We start from the raw sequence: 18,816 nt of genomic DNA on the forward strand, positions 1-18,816 counted from the left end.
TCATCGTCGAACAAGACGCACCTGCAGCGCGGAAGCGGTTCAGTGCACAGTCGTCGCCGTTGCCTGTTTCTGAAGGCGTGTTTGGTGAGCGGCGGTTTTAAAAATCAGGCCTGCTGTGGTCTCCGTGGTTCATCTTCAGCATACTTGGCACGCATCCTGTTAATGCAATTAAAGCGCTATTAGGTATAGAATCACCCGGCCAGAATGTAATTACAGTCTGAAACAGAAGCGGCAGCTGGAGAGAACACCGAGCAAAGGGAACGCAACACTTCATTAAACCCGGATTAAACAGGCAGCATGTCCACTGAAAGTGAACGTTCCAGTAATTAATTAATAAACAGTTGAGAGAGAAGCAGCGACCTGTGCCCGGAAGGACAGGCGGAACGATTGTGTGTGGTTTCTGTCACCCTCCTCTGATTCGCTTTGGACTAAAATGTGAAAAAGCTGCTCAGGGTTGGAGTTTGAAGAGCGGCTGAGGCTGAGCACTGACGCCTGGAGAAGACATGTACAGGTGAGTCACAAGTAAACCCAGCTAATTACCTGGATCTCTGCTGCTGCTGGTGAAACGTATCTACCAGAAAACGGCCATTTTGTCTCTGATTTATTACAGTTTTATTACAGTTGGTGTTTTAAATCCAGGGTTTCTGTCTCCAGACTTTGGAATGAACATGATGGTTGGGGACACGTTGGAGGGTGTGTGATTTATATCGACATCATAAATAATATGATGTATTTGTGGGCCCAGCGGGAGATTTGGGATCCGGTTGGACGGAAGCCAAGCGAAATCCAATTTGAAGCTTAACGTGTGCTTAAAGAAAGCAAGAACAGGTGCTGAGAGGTGGACTCAGAGGTAGATAAAGCAATATATCAAAATGAATCAGAATACATATATAATAATATAATATAATATAATATAATATAATATAATATAATATAATATAATATAATATAATATATGTTTTCACGGAAATAAATGGGCGGTTTTGGCGGCAGACACTCTAAACTTGCCTTAAAAGCAGCGGGACGGTAGTGTGAGCAGATATTCACACATTTGTATGGTTGTGTACCAGCGCTGGATGCTGGACCTTGAAGGCCTCTTCAGGCAGTTTGATCACGCCCACAGAGTCGTCCCAGGGACGTTCTCATTGGCTGCGTTCAGCTGCATTTTAGCATGCAGGATGCACAAAAAGGCGCTCGACTGGGAGGCCGTTTCACTACTAGCCAAACTTTCCATACTGTGATGCTTCTGCTGTTTTATGGAGATGAGCTTGGCCTCCTTTCAGCCGGATCTTAATTGGAAGAGGCCGCAAATCTTTCCCACAAACAACGTGTTTATCGCGGGCTTTTAATGATTTCCTTCCGACAGCGGCGCATTTTTTTAAACCTACATCAAAACCTCCGCAGCCTTAATAAAGCCTCCTGCACGCCGGCGATTAAAGAGGAGAATGATGCTTCTGGTGAGAATCTGACGTTAATCTTTTCAGCTCAGCCCCACGAAAACGTCTACCGGTCCCAGAGCGTTCCAGCCTAGAACAAACAAGACAGGAGAAGGTTCTTCTTGTCACAGACAGCGCTGTCGGGCCATGATTAATTAAAGAGAATCATCAAACATGTGGGTGTCCCAGGTACAACTGCCCCCTTCATGGGCACACAGCACAGTGCTTCCACCCCCAGTAGGATGTGCTCTAGTCCTCATACAGGTTGGATTACCTGATCTTGATGTCTGAACCTTCTGCCAGGATGGATCTGCCTGAGCTCGTTGACCTCCTGTATTGGCAGGTCAAACCCTCCATCTTGTTCTCCAAACCACAGCAGTTTGGAGCAGAGGAGCAGACGGCCCAGCGGGGGCAGCAAACTCACCCAGTCAGGTGCTCTGGGGCTGTTTCTGCTGATGGCATCTGTGGATCAGGCGGGGGGGGGGGGGGGGGGGGGGGGGGGGGGTGAGCTTCCTGTGGGGCCACACTGGGGGGGCTGAACTTCCTGCGGGGCCACGCTTGTTAGAACTTTATTAAAAATGTTCCTGACTAATGGAGGCATTTGGTTGGCAGACGTGAAGTTGGCTTTGCATGAATTAGCTCTCACAGTTTCCTGTTTATTTTCTTATTCTTTTCTACCTCATCGCTTTCTCTTGGCACTCAGCAACGCTGACGGCACTTTCTGCTGGTCGATCCGCCGTCTTGCAGCAACAGTGACGCGGCAACAAAATGGCGTCTCATTGGTGGATGAGAAGCTCATTCCAAACAGGTGGAATTTAAAAAATACCAAATCAAGAAGTTAAAGTTAGATAAAGTGTTTGTGGCGTTTTCCCCGTTTTAACATTTTTCTCAGGACACCCGTGTCTCAGATTGTGTCCCTAGATGGGTGGAACATGTCACCGCGCGGAACGCTAACCTCTCCAGTCAGTTAAAACGTAACCGTAGGTATCGGGAAGGCAAACCGCCACAGACTACATGACCTTTAGCACCGCCATTTTAGCAAGCAGGAGTAGCCATAACTCTGAAAGCCTATTATAGTCGCACGTTAGCGAAGGCCGTCGCAGCCGATGATGACAAATAAAAATGTTTATAAGCAGGGACGACACTTTGATTTGGGTTGTAGAAGATCAGCTTTGAATTTACGGCGTCGGTCTAGCGGCCCGTCACTGACCCCCTCCTGGCCTGACTGATTTCATCTGAAAACATTCGCATGTGTTTAGGTCGCCGTGGCGACCGCTTTGTGTTTTTTTCACGTGGCAAATGCGTTCTGGAAGTCACGACGCTGCACTTTTGCCGCCCTTGATTGATCTGTTACTGTTACTGTCGGTGTTGATTGTTCTGCGGGCTCACTGATTATGACCTTGCCACCGTGATGAATTGCTCCCTCTCGTGTATCCCAAAAAGTCCTGGAAAGATTTATGAGAAGGGAACTTTTTTTTTTTTTCTGGATCCTCAAATCTCTCATTCCACACTGAGCTTTGACGGCCAATACAGAAATATCAAAGGATCAGCCGAGTTCGCTTTCATATTCAATCCATCTCCTCTTTGCTGCACATCTGCACATCTTTAGTGTATCACTGTCTTCAGCTGGTTTTCATTTTTTCTGTTGTGGTGATTAGAGATGTTGCAGTTCTGGCATCAAACCCTAAAGTCACTTGACCTCATTGCAGAAAACGTGGGAACCAAACTGGGAAAGCTGCGCGTGCAGGTGGATCGTGACCTTGAGGCAACAGGTTGACTCAAAATAATTTTCTATCCTCCAGCTAGCTTAAAGGCTAAAAACCTAGTACCACCCTGTACCATTTGTTATGCAAATGGATCTCTACACTCGTGTGAAAACACAGTAAACCCCATAACACTGACTTTCTTTAATCTGGCCCCTGAATGTTCCGGAATGACCTCAGTCATTCTCCCCGGAGTGCTAACAGCGCACGTTGCCCTTATTAATGCAATCACAGAAAGGTAAAAACTGTTCTAGCTAATTAGATGACAGCATGCTGCATCAAATGAGGTTAGACTAAAAAAAAAAGCAAGTTTAATGTTTGATTAAGCTTCTAACTGAAAATACCATCCTGCATAATGTATTTAACCCCCCCACTGCCCCCCATCACTGTGATAAGGATACTTCCTGCCACTAACAACCTGCCTTCATGTATTTCTTAATACCTGACATGAAATCTGTGACCCCCGGGTCCATGTTTAATCCGGCTCCTGTCTTGAAAAGGGCCTTCGGCCTCCCCTGGGAATCGTGGGCGCGCATGTTAAGGGAAAGTGCTCAGCTGTCTGGAAATGATATGAAGATGTGTACAGCTTGCATAATGCGTGATAAAATGGGTGTGGAAATGTCATTCACCTCTCGAGGAATACACAAGAAGCGGCCCTCCAGAGTCCCCGTATCCCCACTAATCACGCTGCTTTCATTGCATAAATCTTTCAGGATGTGAAAGAGATGAAGCCGCTGTGCATACCGAGGGCTGCACTGCACTGCAGCTGGAACTTCACCCCCATGTCAGGGCCTGACTTTAATATGGTTTAACTTTAATAATGTCTGGTTATGACAGAAGGCGTCTTAACACCTGTCTAAGGTGTGATTTCAGATACCAAATGATTGATTCAGATACCAAATGAAGGGTCACATAACTATATATTTCAGAGTTTTCGGGGGTCACAATAGACAATTGACAGGAGAAAATCAACATCCATGAGGTGCGTAACGTAAAAATGCAATAAACCTGCACATCAACTGGGGCAGGGGTAAACAGAAAATGAATAAAAACATTTCAGTTAAATTAAAACAATGATTAAACCCCCCCTTTATACCTTAACTGGAGGCACAGATACAGCTACCCTTGTATCCACACTTAATGCTCCAGACACACCGTTTTACCTCCACAACATCATGGAAGTGCGGCGCCACTGCGCACCGCTGTGAGAAGTCTATTCAGACCCCATTTATCTCAGAGTCGATGGAGTCTGAGACACAGCGGGATGGAGTCGCTACGACCGGCTTCAGTGTGATCAGAACGAGAGGTTGCGCTATTTATAGCGCTTCAAAGGCTGATGCAGGGGATGGATGCATGCGTGTGTGTGTGTATGTGTGTGAGCATCTGCAGCTTCATGATAACAACCTCTGTGTTTACAGTGACCTATTAAAATAAAGTGGATTTGTCCATTTGGGTGATCATTGATTCAGAAACTGTTGTTTCCATCCTGTAGAAGGGAAGAAGCAGCTGCTCTAATCTTGGTTCGGCTCTTCAGATCTCAAACCATCACCCTTGATTCATACACGCAGGACCGGCTGAGGAGCCGCCACGTTCCAGCCGCCACGTTCACACCCGGAGGCAGGCCGAGTCCCCGAGGTCCTCGTCTCCAGGACGGCAGGAAGGAGCAGGACAACCTGGGATAGACAGCACAGACTAGTGCTGGTGGAGTGACAAATGGGTTTCTGCATTGTCAGCTGTAAATAGGTCTCAAAGGAGCCGCGGACCACCGTGAGGAATCATCACCGTGTCGCACTGAAAGATACAGAAAGTGTGTGAACAAACCTCCACACACAGAGGACAGGAACATATGTATGTATATGTGCCTGTTAAACAAACACCTGTCATACAGCACTGGACGTTTACATGATCATGAAAGTCATAAAAAATGTTTTTTAGCTTCCTGTTTTGGTCAGAACATCCGATTTTGTCTTGTTCAACATGGCGATAGGGGCTAGCGTTAGCCGTCCTCACGTGGGAGCTAATAGACCTGGAAAATATGCTGAATGCTGTCCTTTCCTAATCCATGTTGGTTGTCTTTTGTCTTCCACTCACAATGTGACATCACTTCCATTTACGCTGATGATTTACTATAAGAGTGGAATCAGTCCGATTGTCGGGTATCCCTGTGCGATCGCATCAGCGCGTTGGGGGCTGATCTAGGTCTCCGAAACTAATTTCAGGTGTATGAAACTGAAAATCCCTACACCTGATGATGCACATCATGCTGTTTACACGGTCGCTCCAATGATCCACAAACGGGATAACGATCGGCATTTTATGCACAGAGAGGACTGGAGGTGATTCACAGCAGCGGGCTGTTAGCCGTAGCATCGTCTGCTGCTGTTTAAGCAGCTAACTGCTGCCTCATGATCAGCTGTCAGCAACGGCAACGTCTGCTCGCTTGACGCAACCTTTTCACGGGCACCAATAAAACCACAAGAAAGCGCTTGTTACCGCAGAACGATGTTATTGTTGTGGCAGCGCCGCGCGGCCGGGATGTTTTATTATTCCTCTGCCCCCGCTGCTGAACGGGGGCGAGGCAGACACGTGGGCCGTGAGCCGTATCCAATTAAGTCAAGATGTCAGCTCGAAAATCATCTGCATCTAATGGGCTTCCATCAGCGTGAGAGATGGGCTGATAAATATCAGACGGGGAGGCGGCGAGGAGCAGACGGCTCCATATTAATGGTGCGGGGCGTCGCTGCGATGGAGCGTGTTGTTATTTCAGGGCACGGATCAGCTTCCACGTGGATCCGTCACCAACGTTACTGAGCTGGTGTCCACCAGCATCTCCCGCCAGAATTATTCACGCTGCTTCCGTCCTCAGATCACCCTCATGAGGGTTCGACCACCTCTTCCTGTTTAATAAAAAAAGCATGACAGCTTTGAGGTCAAGGGCAATCGGAATAGAAAGTGAAGCCTCACTTCCTGTCCAGCGGTTGCAAAGAGAATCCAGACAAGACATCAAAGAAAAACAAGAGAAGCAGCATCAAAGAGAACAAAGAGCCAACAAAATAAAGCAGGAAGAACCTGTAGGAGAATAACATTTCACACAGTATTAAATAGACTAAACTCGAATAGTCCTCCTTGTTTTGGGGTTTCGTCCCTCGTCTGTCACAGGTGGGGAATGACCACGTCTCTGTAAATGTTCTCTGGGGAGACTGGACAGTATCGTCGTCTCACGGCGAGACCACTGGACCTCCGCCAGACAGGATGATTGATCCCAGCGGCGCCGATGAGTGAAGATATCGACGGCGTGCGGTACGTGTAGGTGTCCGTCTGGGCGTCTCAGTCAGACAGATGGAGAGCGAGACAGAGCCAGTCAGATCCGTGATCCACAGCCTGGTTAGATCCTCATTTCCCAGAGTTCATAGCTCTCGTCTGTCAAGCCGCAGGCAGGACGCCAAGCCTCTGCTCTCCTTTCCAGACCGGCTTCCTTTCCCCTCAATTAGCTTCGGTAAAGGCTGCGTTTCTCGTTTTCTCCTTGCTTTTGCGTTCCAGTTCAAAAGAAGAAAAAAAAACGAGAACTTTGGTCTTTGGATGATTTCTTTAATGAAAGGTTATACGAGCTGTAATGTAGCCGATGGGAATAAAAGGACTCCTGCAGAATAGTTGAGCTTTGGTGAACGGAGGTTAGTGCATGATTAATAAACCGAGTTTTAAGGTGGAATGTTTTGATAAAGCAGTTTTAATAAAGCGTGAAGCCTGAATATATTCAGAAAGACACATTTTTAGGACAAATATGATGAAGGTTTGACAGGCAGCACCTTTTGACCTGAATCACCTTTTCCTCTTTCATTTGTCAAAGTTAGGACCTCTGGGACAGGACAAGTACAGCGTTGACAAGCAAATTCGGCATCTCTGAAAATTAAACACATTTATTTTGGCAGCACAGTTTATTTTTCCATGGAAGAGAAACTAGTTCATAAAATTTGAGACAATTTTAGTGCTTTGAACACTGGAGAAATTGGTTGAATTTATACTTTGCGATATAAAGCAAAACAATGTCGCTGCGAGTATATCAAATTTATCACAAGTCTTTTCCAGCACGGCGGGGGCGATTTAAACAGTAATCCGTTTATCATTTCCCAATGAGCCTTTTTTAAACCGGCCTCTTTATCTTCATCCGACCTTTCACGGTTTGGATGAAGCGTAAGAAGGCAGCATGTTTAATAATGTCTGTGATCACATGACCTGAATGGATTAAACATGCTGCCGGTGGTCGTTTAGTGGGGGGCGTTTAGGAGAACCCCCCCCCCCCCCACATTGATCATTCCCTCGCTATAATGAGAAAACTGTGTTCCAACGTGAGAAACTTTGGGTGACAAATGACTTAACAAGCCACACAGGGGAGGGGGACCAAATGACTCCTCAATTAGAAGAGTAATTACAGCTTGCTTTTAAAGGAAAAAGCCAAGATGTGGAACGCCACATTTAAGCAGCAGCTAATCAGTAGCTACACCTGCAACTGCAGCCCCCCTGCTGCCTACAAAACGGATGGAGAAATACAAGCAACGGGCAGAGAAAGTTGCCTTCCAATCAATGTAATAAACCCTGATTACTTGTTTGATGGTAACTTATTTGGGGATGCTGGAATGTTGTCATCAAAGCCTATTTTCACCCGCTAAGCTAGTGATTATTGTGACTGCGCACACCTCTAGATGGCGCCTGGTTTTAAATCTCCCGTGACCTAATCTACCAGGACGTGTACAGCATGTGCTGCTTCACGCTGCCTCTGAATGGACTTCTATACATCTTTATGGAAGAGAACAACTTCACCCAAACAGAACTTGAGATCCGTGTTCTGCTCATTTGGCTGTGCGGTGACTAATTTGCTCAAGGCCTTTCCAGGGTCCTGGAGAAGCAGCCGGCTTTCAAACATTGTTTACCTTCAGGTTAGACATTCGAAAGCTCTCCAAGGTCGTTGGGTGTGTGATGTATGTGCGTGACTTGCTATTGATCCCCGAGGGCAATATTTCATATTTTGCAGCGGAGGAAGCTGCAGCTCTGTCACGTCAGTGTCTTTGGTGACATTTTGCCCAGTCTGCCTTAAGCTATAATGAGATCAGGTCGGCCTAAAAGGAAGGAAAACAACAAAATGAGAGTTTGTGCCAGGAGAGGTTGGGACCCAAACATTGCTATACTACGTATTAGGTCATGGTCACGGATGAGGGTTTAAAGGGGACAGTCCTGTGAGCCACTCTGAGCTCTTCCTAAAGGCAGCAGGAGATTTGCAAAAACACACGGGTCAGCAGGTCCTGGAGTCGGATCCCTGCACTAATCAGTTTCTGTTCAGCCTTGGTCCAAAACAAATAAAAGTGGGACACTGGGCAGCATTTTGGAAAGGCGCTTCACATTGACTCCTTTATATTTATGTAGTCTTTTAGCCATTTACTCATACTGTTTTACAATTTATGTGTCGATCGGAAGTCAAAATACCCTCAAATATGAAGATTTAGGGCCAGTTGAGTAAATTGAGGTGGCTTTAAAACCCAGAAACATTCCAAACCTTCATATCAGTGTTTAAACCTTAACTTTAAAATCAAGATTTTTATTTTCTATACAAAACATTCGTGAGTTCTATCTCATAATATTGATTCTTGATAGTAATGACAATTTAAAGTCTCTCAATTCACCTTTATGTTACAAATGTGTGTTAAATTTGACTCGACACAAATTTTGTTAACATAAAAAACCACTAATATGACACAAAAAAAGTGGTGCATTTATTTTTCCCCTGGTTTTATTACATGACTGCAGAAGGGGAACAAGGCGCCACTGGTGGAAAAAGACTTGACTCAAACACATTTGGGATCAGATTTTAATTGGACTTCAGTTCACATAAATAACATTGGTTCATATATATATTGTACATTATACAATTGTATATACTGTCATATATATTTCCCCCTATGACTTATATTCCTCTCAGGCTAAATTGTTCTATATTTTCTTCTGGCAACAGAAAGCCTTGCATAATTGCAACGGTGCTCTTCTTGTGCTGTTTATCAAGGTCCAAATGCCAACTGGAGAGGAGTGTTTTACTCATGAACTGTAAAAAAGAAATCCCCCAGGAACACGAACAGAAAAGCAGAAAGGAAAACCTACTGTATCGTATAGTCTCTAGGGGATTACACTGCACTACGAGGGGTGGGGAGCTATTGGAAATCATTCACTGTATATATTTTACTGGGTGACTCGTGACACAAAGAAAGAAAGCACTGCAAACTAGCCGATATGCGAATGGACATTTCATGTCTGGAAACCCGGCTAACGATCGCTAATCTTTAACCAGCAGGACTCCCGACACTCCTCCTGGGTCAGTATTGACCTGTGGACCTTAAGTAGTGTGCAGGGAAGCCGTGTCACACAGATCCATGCATCACTGGGTCGTGGCTTCAGCTCAGAAGTACACACAATTCAGTACAAACGCGATCCAGTGACGTGTGAAGTAATTAATAAAAAATGAAAAAATGGCCACGAGGTGTCAGGTCAGCTACCGTTCCGCCCCACATTTCCCTGCCACGCCCCCTGTGAGAGCTGCATAAACTATGATACACGTTTGATTGTCTTCATCACCACCTGAACGTCACCCACACAACACAGCTTTCCTCCCAAAAGACGGGTGACACAAGTGTTTTTGGTGTCGAGCAAAAGTGAGTCAGAGATGAAAAACACAAGATCTGGTGGGCCGCTAACCCCCCCCCCCCCCCCCCCCCCCCGGTGAAGCCGTGTGGGATCCTACAATAATTCATGCAAGTCATCGCGGTATGCCAACCCAAAGAAAACCTGACGTGCGTGTTGTGCGAGTGTGCGCGCGCGCGCGTGGACGTGTTGACAAATCACAGAGGAAAAAACACAATCATGCCATGACGCCGCGACAAACAGCAAGTTAAAGTGTTCGCCCCCCTTCACCCGAACGCCCCCCATCTTCCCTGAATCACTGGCGACGTCTGAACAGACGTTCACCGTGTTTCCCCGTGAAATCCCGCACGGATATCACCGAAATCATGTCCCTTTGCTAAGCCGGAGGGTCGTGCGGCGGGAAAGTCGCTCCTTTGCTTCTCTTATTGCGAAAAGGTACAAAATACATGCAGACTCGCTCTTAGCAAAACAAAACAACAACATTTTCCCATTTTATTGCAAAACACCAGTTTCTGCTAGGTATTATATCAGCTACCAGGACTCATAAATCATATTTTAAGTATAATTAGTAGCCGGTTGCCACTTTCCCTCCTCTTTACTCCCCTTCCAACCTGCGTCGCCCACTTTCATAGAGGGGAAATAGCGTTAATTACAAAGTGCATCATAAATATGTTCAGATCATATTAAAAGTAAACCATCTTTTTGTCATAAATAACACCCTCTCATCTATTATTCAATAAACATCTTATGATACAAGTTGAGTAGTCTGGTCATGTGAATTTACCGCCTGTATTTCCGAGAACTTCCCGTTTACTTCCTGAAACTTGCAAGGACCGCGGCGTCAGGGAGCACTGAGGGGTTACAACACATGAACAGCGCTGGCGCCAGGTGTTCAACCCTGCCAGTAAGCAGCACACGTAAAGGGTCCGTTCCATCAGAACCACTGACACATGTCTTACTAGCAGGCGTTAGCTTAGCTCAAAACACAGCGCGGGCAAAAACGCAATATGTCTAATCGCCCACAACCACAGTGTTGTTTTCCAGTGTTGTTTCAATTGATTGATATTTCTCTGTTCATATGTTGTAACGTCCAACACCAGGACAAACCAAAGAGAAAATAAATTTATAGAGACCTTATGGCCCAAATCAGATGTTGGGCACTGCTCTGGGGAGCAGCTGAAGCAGTCAGTAGACCTCGTTTCCACTCAGTGATGGATTCGTGACTTACAGGGTGGCTACGAACTAAAAGGACAGATTTCGACTTTTTCCATAAGACAGTGAAAGGTCCTCTCGTCAGGATGGAGCAGAACTCGGCCGCGTGGTCGGTGACCTTCAGTTCCCCAGTTGGACTTAACAGCCATGGGGGCCTGAGCGGATTTGGCCAAAAGTGGGCCCTCTCTCAGTGGCAAGTCTTCATTCCCGTCAAATAGGGCGACTCCTGTCGGCACAAACCCATCTGCTGCTGCTGCTGCTGCTCCTGAAAATCCGAGGGCACCCCGTCCACAAAGTCGGGCACGGGCAGCCCCGAAAGGATCATGATGGACTTGTTCCAGATCATGAAGGTGGGTACGACGGGCAGGAGGAAGGAGATTTCGAAGGTGTGGATGTGCTGGGAGTTCATGGCGTCGTGAAAGGAGAGGGAGTTGTTGTCGTAGTCCAGCAGGACGCCCAGCCGCCTCAGCTGCAGGCTCGCCTCCACCAGCATCTCTTTGCCATCGTGTCGCACCAGAAAGTTGTTGTTGCAGCGCGAGAACACCCACGAGGACGAGTTCTTGCCGCTCCATTCGTTTTTGGGGGCTGATTTGTAAGCCACGCCGACGGCGTACCTGCGGGGAGAAGAGAGTCTTTAAGAAATGCTTTAATGATGCCAGACTGCCTCTTTAATGACTCGACTCGCGCAGTCAGGCTACCTCATGCCGAGCACACATTAGACCGAACAGACCCTTTGGGTGTTTCCTGAGCGAGGAGATCTACTTCAGAGCCAATTAGCGAAAAGAATAAGAGCGTTTGTGCATGTGCGAGTTTCCCATCAGCCAAGATTTAAATTTCCCAATCTCAGATGTTCCTGTAGAAAAAAGGAAGAAAGAAGAGGCGCATGTGCGTCTCTTACCACGTGGACGCTCCCAGCAGGACCTCCCAGTAGTGGCAACCACTGTCGATGAAGACGTTCCCGGCGGCGCCGTACGAGCCCGTTCCACTGAAGCGCTCGGGGGTGTGGCTCTTCTTCAGCGAGCTCTCGTCCTTCTCCATGGTCAGACAGTCATTGGACAGACGCAGCTTTTTGTGGGCCGTCTTCGGGTCCAACTTGAAAGGTTGGCCTGGAAAAAAGCGTCACGGCAGAGAAGCCAAAATTGATTAATTAAACTGATAAAAGAGAAGAGGCACGACTGTGTTTACTGGGTGAACGTTTTGGCTGGGCGTCATATTCATCATATTCCATTGTTAAACAAACAAAACTCAACTTGGACAAGTCGCTACCGGGGGCTGTTTTTAAATATAAAATTGTTTGATGAAGAGCAGGTAAAGGAGCTCCTCGCCAGAATGAAATTTAGAGTGAGAGCAAAAGAACAAATAGAAAATTGGGGTAGCGAGGCACTCACGGAGAACTCGGCAAGAGAAACAAAAACGGGAGGACGTTTGAAACACGAGGACGAGCATCCGGAACTTCAAAAGCTTCTCTCAGCCTTTGGTGAGAGCGTTTCAGAGCGGCGGAGGAAGCCGGCCGGCGTTCTCCTCTTTGCCGCCCATCACACAGACTTGGAAATCATCTGAAGGAGCTAACCTTCTCGGGCTGTGTTTCGGGAGAAGGCGGGGCCAATCGATGGAATCTGGTGGCCGCCATTCAATTTGCACTGACACCGGTAATTTGTGTGTAATGGGTGGAAAAAGGAGAGGGTAAAAGTGGGTGAAGGGGCAGTTAAGGGTCAAGGAAGAGGAGTTGAGGGGATAATAGGAATCCCTCCTCTGCATGTGTGTGTGTGTGTGTGTGTGTGTGTGTGTGTGTGTGCAGGCCCAGCATTTAACTCTGACACCTCTCATCTCATTTCCACCTCCCTGAACCCCCCACGACTTCCTGACACACAATCAGGACCCTCTTCCTCTGCCCCTCGCTCCACGTGCCCTCTCTCTTCCCTCATTCTCTGGCTCTCATCCCCTCCAATAATCCGCCCTGTGAGTGTGTGTTGCCGTGCGTGGTTATGAGATGATGAGGCCAACGCGCTGCTGGCAGCCAATTACATTAATGCGCTCTCTTCTTTGAACTGCTTATCGCTGCCAGCGCAGCCATTTCCAAACACTGGGACTCTGTCATGCTTTTCCAGGGGATGACTCCCGGGGGCCGGGGCTGGGTCTGAGGGGTTTGGGGGACGGGGAGGCACACGTGATGGCAGAGGACACGCAGCCGTGCACACGCAGCGTTAACCACGCGAACAGCGGAGCCTGTGGCCGAGTGGAGATGTTGCGAGACAAAGCCAGAAGGATTCGAGTAAACAGGAACAGTCATGCATAATAAGCTCGAGTGGAACCGGTGAATTCTTCCTCTGTTTGGATAAATTATGCATGTAAAGACTTGACTTGAGAGGATTTCTCACAAGCGGAGGACAGGTGTGTCACCGAAGACCTACTGGTTTTAATTGGCACAGCGTTAACAGATGACAGTGGCAAACTGGTGCGAATTTTCTGCTGCAAATCACTTATTTTCAGTAGACTTTTAAATTAACCCCCCAAAACAAACAAACACAAGTGTCACAACACTTTAAAAAGTTGAATCTGACATTTCTGTTTGACCTTAACTCATCAAGTGCTTAGTGTCCTGGTGTGATCAGGTGATAGTCATGTGACTCAGACAGGAAGTGACTGCTCCACAATGATGGTGTCAGTTACATATATTTTTAAAAACTTGTTTTTCTAATACTGAAGGTAAATTTAAAACCACGTGACAGTTCCAAGAGCTTTCATATGTTATATATTAAGTTTTACCTTTTCTAAAGTGTAAAAGCTGTCTAAACTGGTTTACTGTTAAAATGGAAAAAGAAAACATTGTCTTATAATACTGTACTGCAACAGTCTTAGCATTGAACATTTGAACCCAAAAATCTGCAATTTAGAATATGTTGTTCAAGGGACATAATTCCAGTTTTGAATATTGATTGTCAGCAAAGAAATGGAGGAAATCTAGCCCTCTGGATTTCTCGGTAGTGATTAGACTGTTTCTAATGAAGAGTAATAAAGATGTAATTAGAGACGCTTTAACTGTCAGTGGAGGTGATAAGTGCTCTTTCTAAAACTGGCTGGAGTCTGTAAATGGCTTAAACTCATAATGGAAACTTGTCAAACACAGAGAGGAGGAGAGGAATAAAAGGAGCTGGGGTTGGGAGGACTTTCAGAACAGACACGTCATCTCTGAGCCGTGTTGGGGCTAATTGTGGAAGGATATCATTGGGGTAATAATCGACTTTATTTCAATGCAGTCGGTGTAACTCGCGCAGCGCGCCTCCCCTCTGCTGCGGGAGGCAGTGAGCAGACTCCGTAATGAGGGAAACTGAAAGAGAAAAATCTTTTTTATACACAACTGAACTAGTTCTGCAGCACACACGGAAGCACTGGGGACCTCTAGACGCTCCAGAGATCCAACAAGACCACGTATTAAAAAAGAAAAGTCCGTGTCATTGAAATTCATGGTTGATTTGCAGTCGGACACTTTCATGGTTTAAACATTTACACACCAGCCGGATCAATAATGCATGTTATATGTTGGCATACTGCATTTCACTCACGCTCACATTGCATCTCTTCTCCACGGGATTATTTCATCTCAGTGTCGAGAAAAACAACCTTTTGTGGGAACAAACAGAGGCCAGAGGTGGTTGCTGACGTCGCCCGGAGATGAACTCAGCCATCAGAGAGGAGCGTTTTATGTTACTTTGATTTCCAGCGAATTTGTCGGAGCAGGGGCACCATTTCAGGAGAAACTTGCACGTTGCGGTGAGAAACACATGCAGTTTCCCAGGGAAATATCGAGGTTTCCTGTTAAATATCAGCTCTGGTTTGCTTTATGCTGTCAGGAGGCCGAACAGCCACAACAGTAACAGCAAAGCTAAAAATAGCCCTCCTGTCTAGTCTGTCCCTGAGTTCCGTCGATCTTGTTGTTGCACTGGACTCAGAAGTTGTAAAGACATGTGCATAGATGCATGTACCTTCTTATCCTACCCTCGCAAGTGTTGAACACAAGGCCTCTTTCATCTAAATCCTCTCTGGTACTTCATGTTTCATCGAGCCGTGGAAACATTTGAACAGAAGCAGGTTCGTGCACCACTCAACCACCTGGACATGAACTCCTGCCGGCCTGCGTTTGGCTGCCAGCACAGGCACTTCAGATCCACACACACAGACACACACACACACACACACACACACACACACACACACACACACATACACAGACACTCTGGTTTGTTTGCAGACTTGTTGCTTTGTGCAAACAATGCGGATGCTCAGAATAGTTGACCGACAGCGTGATGAATGACATTAAGTCAACAGTCCAGTGTTTAACTGTCAGCACAGTAGCTGCCCGAAGGAAAGCGAGCATGAATTTAGATTAGTTGTTGGTTCCTGCGTAAACAACGTGCTGGCTCAGATTAGAGCTCCGGCTGCAACATCCCCGCGTGCTGCAGGGTGGAGTCTGACCTCTCACCCTCCTGCAGCTTTGTGAGTGTAAAGGGGACTGTGATGGAGATGGTCAGATACCAGGGACGTCACCGTAGGACGTTTTCAGAGCGTCGATATTTCTCTGTGCTTTGTGAACAGAGGTCGACCACTGAAGCCAATCAGCATTAAACATCCTCAACTGCAGGTTTCGCAACCGTGAAGAGGTCATATTATAATCTAGATTGCAGAAAGGTATAAAAAGATTTAGAACTTTACTTACCTTTACCTTCGCAGCTTTAATAAAGGCTTTTGATCAGCTTATCTTCAATAAAGCCTTTAAAAATGTGATACTAATGATAAAACCAAATCACCCAAAGGAAGATTTGGCCTCTGTTTCAGTCGCCGGTGACTTGATGACCAGATGAGTGAGGAGGCTGCAGACCATTAAAAGTCTGTGACCTACATACGATGCTGATGCTTCTGCAGCGTCCTCTTCCTCTGTCATGGATAAACACACAGCTTTCCTGCTCCTCTACGGTGACTCCGCTCAGGCGAGCTCCTCTCACCAGGAGAGCCAATTAAAACTTAGAAGCACAACAAAACTCAGGTAAATTAGCTTCTATTGACGAGCGACCAGATTCAACTGTAATCCCGTGCTTAAAAATAGACTCTGGGCAGAATGTGTGGCTTATAACCATTGATCGGGTTGATCAGAGAGGCCTTGTGCTGAATTTAGAATAGATTTCAAAGTGTTTCAATTACAAAAAAAGTCAAAAGTGGTTTACAGTTGACAGACTGTACCTGGCCTGCCGTCCATGTGTTTACATCTGGAGCGGGCAGTGGGGGTGCGTGTTAGAGGGCACTCATGTCTGCAGACACTCATCCCTGTAAAAAGCTATTTGGTGTCTTCTATCCACTCAACACTCTCGCTCCTTCTCACTCACAGGCTGCCACTTTTGATCTACTTTCTTATTCTGGTTCGCTGCAGAAACCTGGCCATAGTTCGCTCCAGGGTTAATGTAGTGTTATGGTCATAGTAATAAAAGTCACACACTCACTCTCACACACACACACACGCTCTTCTTTGTCATCCTTAATTCATGGCTCTTTCAAAACCAGTGAGTTACTTCACGTGTTGTCTCCAAGAACCTATCAATAATACGTCTGCAGGACGTACTACGGCACGAGTGCTGCTGCTCGCTGCTCACGGTCCGATGAATGGCTCGTGAGTGGGGCGAGTTTAGCGTCACCCAAAAAGCCTTTGAGAGCTTTAAAGCTGCATATTGTGATTTTGAATGCTGTTTTCTTCTCAGCTCAATTGTCTGAAGTTGCACAGAATCCGCGGAACCGCTGGGAGTGCAGCGCGGATTTGGCACATTCAGACATGCATACTTCATGAGGGCAGACAAAAGAGTGCAGTTTAGAGTAAAACCAGAATTAGTGCCAACGTGCACATGTCTGCAGTGACGATTGAGCCGCTGAAAGAGGAAGTCTTCACATGCAATCAACAGAACCATCACGGTTGGGTCAAACTCAACATCTGATGATGGCCGTGTGTCAGCATGAAGCAAGAATGTTCTGCTTCATGGTTCTTTGGAGTTTGCATGTTCTTCCTTTTCTGAGCGGGTTGTTATCTCCTGAAGTCCAGAAACATTAACATCAGGGTGGGTACAAAATGGCCTATGATTGTGTGTCCATGGTAACCAGTAGGCGATCAGGAGCAGGAAATGATGTGAACTTTAGTCATTCTGTGAACTTTAGAATAGAAAAGCCACTGCCTCGCCATCTTCTGATGTTTACCGTAATTATCATCCTATGAGTTTTATTCGTGACATTTCTGCAGTAGGACATATGAGGACAGGGATCCTGACATGCACAGATGCATGCTGGGAATGTGACAGAAGCCCTATAAAATAATCCAGATTCACAACATATTTGCTGGCCTTATACTTATTTTACACACTCTGTAACTTGATTTACGCTGTAATAGTTTTTTGAAAGTCAGTTTGTTTCTGGCTTTTCGACTGTTTCTCAAGTTTGTTGGCTAAAGCTGGAAAATGTGGCAACAGACATTCTTTGTGTGGGATTTTGGCAACAATTCCTCAGCTCGGCCTAAAGTTGTGGCATCTCAACATGGAAAACGTCTCTGGGAAAAACTGACAGATGGTGTAAGGATCAAAGGGAGGGCACCAGGAGACCAGATCATATGCCATAGCCAGGGGTAACATGGGACCCTGAGCCAAGAGGAGGGTGAGAGAAGGACAAAGAGGGAGGCACAACGCAGAGATCGAGAACATCCGCTGTTACAGTGAAGAGGATGAAATACGTCTTGCTTCATCCCATCATAAACCTAAAAACTGGTCATAAGCACTGCTTGTTCTACTGACATTTACAGTTAAATTGTGCAGCTGTGAAGAGGAACTGAAGCTCTGGGGTTTTTAATTCTTCCCCAATCTAGAATTTTCCTCTTATTTTGGGAGCTCCTGTGTCAAACTTAACATTGTTTCCTACAAACTGGAGGTCATGTTCTGATGGTGTTAAGATCAGGGTTGACTGGTTTCATGCTACAATCACCAAGGAAACGCACGATCCCACCTCACATGTGGATTACTTTCTATCTCTGTTTAGAAAGTGAGACGCTGCCACCTAATGGGCTGGAGTGTGTCATTGTAGCATTACACAAGAGACGTTGAGGGTGGTGGTTAGCGTAGCTGCCTCCCAGTAGAAGGTTCTGGGTTCGAGTCCAGCTTGAGTCTTTCTGTGTGGAGGCCCCACGGCTGTGTGAAAAGTATTCGGAGACACGTGTGTGACAGAATGATGCTCATGTCCTAAGATACACTTGCGACTGCTGGGAGAAGCCCCAGAAGTGGCGGTTAATAAATGATCCAGCGTCCATATATCATGGATGGAGCTTTACGACATCCTCAAACTACTTCCAGTGACGTTAAACTGATCGTGTGGTTTCCGCTCACCTTTGTGATTTTATATTAGGCCCTCGTTACGCAACGTGCAGCATTCACGCCAATTTCATAGTGCGGAATTAAGGAGCCGCTTGCTTTTCTAGACGAGGATAAGCTGAGCAACTCTCACAGTTTGTGAGTGACGCGTCGCTGCGTTTTACGCTTTGCAAGCAGCCGCCGCAAATATGATGATCTTAAGCCGAGAGCCCGCAGTCTCTCATCTTGAAAATGTGACAGCTAAACCCGCCAATCTCGCCGCAAAGAGAGGGAGCGAGAGGAGGGAACGAGAGAGCGGGAGTATAAGCAAAAGCATAGTGCTGCTAGTTC

General features: G+C 46.4%; 1 protein-coding gene across 3 annotated transcripts in view; it reads right to left on the reverse strand.

Moving 5' to 3' along the window:
* Positions 1-9,045: 9,045 nt before the first annotated feature.
* The window catches only part of mid2 (midline 2), a 77,504-nt gene continuing 67,733 nt past the window's right edge, over positions 9,046-18,816 (reverse strand). For all 3 annotated transcript variants that reach the window (XM_029846854.1, XM_029846853.1, XM_029846855.1), the window contains 2 exons: positions 11,994-12,201; positions 9,046-11,709 (listed from right to left, as the gene is read on the reverse strand). In XM_029846854.1, coding sequence (XP_029702714.1) covers positions 11,283-11,709; positions 11,994-12,201 — 635 coding nt within the window. In that variant the 3' untranslated portion in view covers positions 9,046-11,282. The remainder of the gene's footprint in view (positions 11,710-11,993; positions 12,202-18,816) is intronic.

Source organism: Takifugu rubripes, chromosome 14 (assembly GCF_901000725.2).
Source record: "Takifugu rubripes chromosome 14, fTakRub1.2, whole genome shotgun sequence".
Classification (NCBI taxonomy): domain Eukaryota; kingdom Metazoa; phylum Chordata; class Actinopteri; order Tetraodontiformes; family Tetraodontidae; genus Takifugu; species Takifugu rubripes.